Source organism: Triticum aestivum, chromosome 4A, assembly GCF_018294505.1.
Source record: "Triticum aestivum cultivar Chinese Spring chromosome 4A, IWGSC CS RefSeq v2.1, whole genome shotgun sequence".
NCBI lineage: Eukaryota > Viridiplantae > Streptophyta > Magnoliopsida > Poales > Poaceae > Triticum > Triticum aestivum.
The window spans coordinates 747,890,130-747,896,512 of record NC_057803.1 but is presented as its reverse complement, the minus strand read 5'-3'; the positions used below and the strand labels follow the sequence as shown (position 1 = coordinate 747,896,512).

Below are 6,383 nucleotides of genomic sequence, written 5' to 3'. Positions count from 1 at the left end.
CAATATCAAAAGGGGGCCGCCTGTGAGGTGGGTGAGAAGTATAATCAAAAGAATGGAGTTTCTTCAAGACATCGGTCAAAGAGATAATAGCAATATAGGAGTTGGAGGCAGAGAGAAAATAAGATAAGGAAGCAAGGTAGTTGGAGGTCAAGGTTGTGGAGAAGCACAAGGTAGAATGTGAGGACTGCAAGACGACAATTGAAGAAGAGAAGTTAAAAGTATTTTGGAGATGAAGTGAAGGCTAAGAAGATGGTGCAAGAATTCAATATCATGTTCATGAACCCAATTGGGCTTGTTACAAGGCAAATGAAGTATTTGGAGTTGGCGAAAGCAAAAATTCTAGCATCAAAGAAGGGGGGGGGGGGTTGTGAGTGGAAGTGGGAATAGGAGTGGGTGATGTTGTATGTTTGAGCTGTATATTTTATTTAAACTATATGTCACCTGTTTGATATAGATTTTTTCCTAAAATTTAAACTCGGGAAATGTGTATTTGAATTGATGTCTACTTGTTGAAAGTAGTAACATACTATTCTGAATAATGGTGATGTGAAATTTAAGTATTCATAGTGTTTACACAAATATATAGACATAGAATAAAATGGATTATTGGTGATGGTTCTAGGGATCTGCGAAATCGCCCCGCTCCCACTACTAGGGAAAAGCTTATAGGTAGACGCTTACTAGTAGCGCGCGCTTATACCCCTCGCTACTGCCACTTACTAGTAGCGCGGGTTTATAACCCTCGATACTACTAAGTGGTCTATACTATGCCCCCGGGACAATGCCATAGTAGTAGCAAGGGGTATAAACCCGCGCTACTACTAAGTTGATAGTAGTAGCGCGGGTTTATACCCCTCTCTACCACTAAGTACAGTGTTTTTAACAGCCCTGAAATCCCCATCTCCTCCCCCAAATCCCTCCTCTCTTCCGCCACTTTCTCCTCTCTCTCTCTCCATACGCTCTCACATGGACCTCTTGCCCATGCGCCCGTCCTCCTCCATGGCACCGAAAGAGGCCGCCTCCTCGCGCCACCGGCGTCTAGGAGCTCGCCGGTCTTCCGTCGGCGTCTAGGAGGCCGCCGCCTCGCACCACAATGCCGGAGTACCTCACCACCGGTGACCAGCCCTGCTGGTCCCTCCATCTCCTTCCTCTCTCCCTTGGTTTTCTTTTTCTCTCTCTCCCTCTAGTTTGACTCACCCTCCCATGTCCATGCCCGTGCAGGTCGTCGCCATGGACGACCAGGAGCTATCTGGCATGGTCGGGAAGAGGAGCCCCATGCTGCTACCTTGCTCTTCCATAGAAGCGGGCCCTCTCCAACAGCCACCGTCGGATCTGGTCTGCCGCTGCCTGTTCATGCCTCCGGCGACCCCAACCGTCGCTGGATCGAACCACTGCTGCCATTGACAGCACGCATGGGATCGAGATTTTTTTGTTTTTGAAAGTAATAGTAGTAGCGTCGGGTATAAAACCCGCTAAAGATAATTAGTAGTAGCGCGGGTGGCACCCGCGCTACTACTAACAGACGTAGTATTAGCACGGGTGGCACCAACGCTACTACTAACAATTAGCTATAGTGCCGTAGTAGTAGCGTGGGCACCCGCACTACTACTAGCTATTTATCCCTTTTTCCCGCCCCCCAAAAAACTGGATGACCTCAATAACCAGATATCGAGGGATATTTATTGTTCAAAGTGTCATGAATGGAAAACAAAATAGTCCAATGTACATGTTTCAGCCCCGACGAGGGCGTGTAAAATTATTTGGATATGTCTTATCCTTCCCTGGGATTCTTTGATCCAATACTTTGGTGGTCACTGTTGGTACACAAGATCTTCATTCAAAATGCAAATATTTATCATCCGTGATGATCTCGTTGGGTGCGGAGTCCATCTCGTGCACGACAAGTCTTTCCGCCATCACACTGCTGTTGGTGGCATTGTTGAACAGGTACACCCCTGCCGCCTCATAGATCGCCTCCATAGGATACACCCGTGATGTCACTGTGCACCTCCCGCCCATCGCAAAGCTCTGCACAATGGAGTGGTCCACAAGCACCCTCATCGACAAAGCCTCACCATCTAGCACTGGTACCGTGCTTCCCACCACCCGCTTCGTCACGTCCCTGGCTCGTGAAGAACGTGACTCGTCTTGGCAAAAACTGGTCTGAAGGGCCCCGTCGAGGCCCCTGGACACATAGAAGTACACCGCCGTCTGCTCACCACAACGGTCGCTGGATGCGAGGACGATGAGGCCAAAGGGGCCAAGCGCACCGCGGGAGGCAGCACCACCGCTGCTGCTGCAGTTGTAGCCGATGTCGGCCTCATTGAGGGCAGTGATAGCAGAAGCGTCAAGGCGGAAGGAGGCCTCGATGTCGAGTTGATCAGCTTGGCGGAGAGGGACATGGAAGACAGAGCCAGTTTCGATGGTGATGTCGCTTAGTTCGGTGGCATTGAGGCGAAGGGTCTCGATCTCCTCCACATGCCATAAGAGGAGGTTTGTCCTGGTTTTGTCATCCAGAGCCACCGTCCTTGGAACTGACTGCACGCACGTAGTTAATTAGTTAAGCTCATGAGTGCACACTGACATCAATCAAGAACTAAAAAAATGAACAAAACTGATTTTCTACTGGTGAAATCACCACACGAACAAAAAATGGTGCCAAAGGCTTCACATAACGAACTTCAAAAATTGCTCCAGAAATTCAAGCGGACGGCCTGTCGATCATTAAGTGAATAATATTTAAGCTTCTTGCACCAACTATGAGGGTAAATTAAAAAAAACTAGTATATTATTAGTTGGAAAAGGTTTTGTCTTTGCATGACAGTGGTTGGAAAAGAATACTAGTACAGTGATGCTTGCATTCCTGGGAGCATGGTGTAAACCCCTGCCAGGAGTCTCGGACCCATTCGTGGCTGAGCTGCTGGCCCTTCGAGAAGGGGTGATCTTCGCCCAACTACATGGGTTTTCACATGTGTGATCATGGAGGTTGACTGCTTGGATCTCGTCACCCTCTGGAACTCGCGCCACAATTCACGTTCGATTGCGGCGCCTATCTTACAAGAATTGGAGACTATAGTGCCTAGTTTTTCTTCATGTTAGTAGAGACCTTAATTTTCCGGCCCACCAATGTGCTCAGCGTGCTTGTACGCAGCACGCTGGAGAGTATATACAGTTGGCTTGATCAAAGCCCTGAATTTTCTCATCAGCAGCCTATGGGCAGATTGTAACCAGCTGTTATTTCTTTGAATAAAGACCCAATTCGATGCAAAAAAAAAACTAGACATATATTGAAAATGTGGTTAACATGTTTCCGCCGGGTGCCGGCGCGGCCTACGTATAGGTCCATTTTTCGCAGCCAATCAGCCATGCAGGCATCAACATTTAAGCATGCATGTATGTTGCATACCGGAGAAGAATGCTTGCAACATTGCAATTGCACTGATTTAACAACTGCAGCAATTTCAAGAGGCAATGCGTTGATCTATCTAAATAGTAAACATGCATAATGAACCAATGATGATGGCCGCAAGATCATAAAACAATCATATGCTATCGATGTATAGTATAGACAGATAGATATATACCTGGATTGAGGCCCATCCTTTGGCGACGTCGGCCTGCACGGAGTCGACCTCACCGACATAACCCATCATAATGCGCCGCCGCTTCACCGGATCATAGAATGAGCTGGATGCATAAAGCTTGCCCCAGTCGTACCTCAGCCCGATCCCCAAGTCGGCCTCGGGGTCCACTGGCGTCCACGTGTTTGCCGCCGCGTCATACCTCCCCAGCGAGTAGTAGTCATGTCGTTCGTCGTCCATGCTCGCCTTGAGCACGTATAACACTTGTGATGAGTTGTCGTCGCCACCGACTGGGTAGAAGTCGATGCACTCCCACTCGCCGGTGTTCTCGACGCGGTGCAAGATGCCAGGGACGAGCTCATAGTGAAGGAAGTCCTTAGTCTTGTACATGAAGGCGATGCCGGCATGGTGACCATTGTGATCATCCTTGGACCCGAGGACGGTGCGCCATGTGTGATCAGAGCCATCATACCACGCGGAGGTGGGGTCTCGGAAGTCGTTGGTGCTGATCCACGGTGGCGAGGAGAGGACGGGGTTAGCGGGGTGCTTGGTCCAGCGGCGGAGGAGGGGGTCGTTTGGGTCTTCGGGCACGGCAACACACTGGACCTCGACGGTGGAGACATTGGTGGCACCAGTGTAGAGCATGATGAGCGTGCCGTTAGGAAGCACAGTGATGCTGCCTGACAAGACACCTTGAATGTCATACCACTGGTCAGGAAGCACAGCCAATGGGAGTTGGCGCCAGTGGACGAGGTCTCGGGACGCGGCATGGCCCCACAAAATGCCAAAGGCCCAGGCGATGCCCTTCGGGTTGTACTGGTAGAACAGGTGGTACCATCCACGGTAGTATACCAGACCTGCAATGAGTGCTTAATCAGATCAATCAAATCAGTCCTTGTTGCCCTCCTTGACCACCTCATGTTTAGATCACCAACTCAATTTTCACATATGTTTCTTTGGGTAGCTATAAAAATGCATGGTTTCGGCTTTCAATTCGGAAGAAATTTCATCCATTCCTTTGGGTGAGGTTCAGAAAACATATGTATTGGTCAAATAATTTCAGCCCTGTTTGTTTAAAAATACAGGGCATATAAGTTTTCAATAAAATCATTATTCGCACTGGATCCACTGATATACTGACTTGGTACTGCAGCGCTGTTGAGTTTTTTTAAACATGGTTAAACTTAACAAAGTGAGTTAGGAGTTAGGACACAAAAAATATGCCTTATAATATATTTTTGAGATTTTGAGAATATATATGCCTTATAATTTTGTATCGTATTTTGGGAAGGAAGACCACGTTATTGTGTTCTTCTACTCATGTAGTAGTATATTTTATCCAACTTTCATATATGCCACGTGGAATCTCCGTTTCAGTCAGTGAGCACTAACGTACCGTTGGGATCTGCATGTCGCCGGAGTAGCCCGCCGCCGCCGGCAAACAGAAAGCAAAGACAGCAACATCAGTTTGTGGATCAAACCACGCCAGAGAAACACAAACGGAATTTGAATCTGAAAACGAACTAGTCACGTACCGCTCATGAAGTTCTTCTCCGGCTGGAAATGGAACGCGGCTCGCTGCCACTGCAGCATCTCGTTGCTCCACGGGAACCCGCCGGCGTCCTCGTCCACCCTGGCTCCTCTTCCTAGCGTGGTGGCGGCGACGAGCACCACGGCCGAGGCCGCCAGCACGGCAGCGCACGCGCGCCACCTCACGCCGCCGCCCTGGTGCTCATGGGCGTCCTCGTTGGCGGTGGATGGCAGCGGCTTGTACGCGGGCTGCTCGCTAGGAACGGCGTGTGACTCCATCGCGGCGCCGCTCGAAACAAAAATTGGTGGACTCTGGATGCATGAAGTTAGTGAGCCAGCGCGGTTTATATAGAGCTGGGCTGCCGTGACCGGGGTTTTCACTTGGGCAATGCTACATGCACGGACTCTTACATGGTTCTATTGGGTTAGTTTTGGCTTTCGAGTCGTCAATTCTTGATGGCCCGTAAATCCGTAATATGCCCGTCGATGTAGCATTTTTGTTTCACTGTCGATAATACTAGACTCACGGGCAAAGGAACAACGGACTTTCACGGACTCATTGCCTTCCCTCCTCTAATTGGCTCCTCCTAATTTCAAGTGATGGGCCAGCCTCACTTAATTAAACCTCAACCAATCAAATCCTAACCACTAAGTAAATCCCCTGTAAAAGCCCGTGTGTCTAGCATTACTCTTTCACTTTAGCTTTACAATGTTAACAGTGTTTAGAAATAAGTCCGCTGTTTTTAATACGTCAGAAAAATAATCTGCTAACAGGAGGGAGCTCAGGATAGTCAAAACTATTAACATCAATACTCGGGTTATGCTATGATGTCCGAGAATTGGCGGTCTTGGTGCCATTCACAAAGTTGATCAATGGCCCGGACTTGGGGTGAAAACGTCCGGGTGTCCACGTGTGCATTATGCGTGTGAATATCAAGTAATATTATACATAAAAGTAATATACTCAGCGATGAAAAATGTCTAATATGTCCAGTAGAAGTGCTCCCCAAAATAAAGTGTTTCACTTGAGATATTAGTTGAATGTACTTGAGCAATAAAGTATACTGAACTCTAAGTTGTGGAAGCAAATATTATTAGCGGTGGCAAATTATAGAGAGTGGATCTCGATAAAAAAAATCACCTAGTGACATATTAAATAGACTTGTGCAATTGTGCCTAAAATTAAGAGCATTACATTCAAAATAGGAAAGCGCTTGCCTTCAGCTGGCGGATCTCACCGGAGTGATCCGCCACTTCTTCTGTGTGTGATGT

At 48.2% G+C, this 6,383-nt stretch overlaps 1 protein-coding gene across 1 annotated transcript; it reads right to left on the bottom strand.

The window, feature by feature from the left end:
• Positions 1-1,649: 1,649 nt before the first annotated feature.
• On the bottom strand, positions 1,650-5,430 carry LOC123088582 (sucrose:sucrose 1-fructosyltransferase). Its single transcript, XM_044510801.1, has 4 exons — positions 5,117-5,430; positions 4,978-4,986; positions 3,585-4,438; positions 1,650-2,538 (listed from the first exon to the last, which is right to left on the bottom strand). Exons 1-4 carry the CDS (start codon positions 5,388-5,390, stop codon positions 1,834-1,836), a joined length of 1,842 nt encoding a protein of 613 aa, XP_044366736.1. The 5' UTR covers positions 5,391-5,430; the 3' UTR covers positions 1,650-1,833.
• Between the last annotated feature and the right edge of the window lie 953 nt (positions 5,431-6,383).

Excerpts from the sequence above, each read along its gene's own strand:
- LOC123088582 (XM_044510801.1), bottom strand. The coding sequence starts at position 5,390 with ATGGAGTCACACGCCGTTCCTAGCGAGCAGCCCGCGTACAAGCCGCTG. Across the intron at positions 2,539-3,584 it reads AAGGATGGGCCTCAATCCAG|TCAGTTCCAAGGACGGTGGC; the intron begins GTATATATCTAT and ends ACGTGCGTGCAG.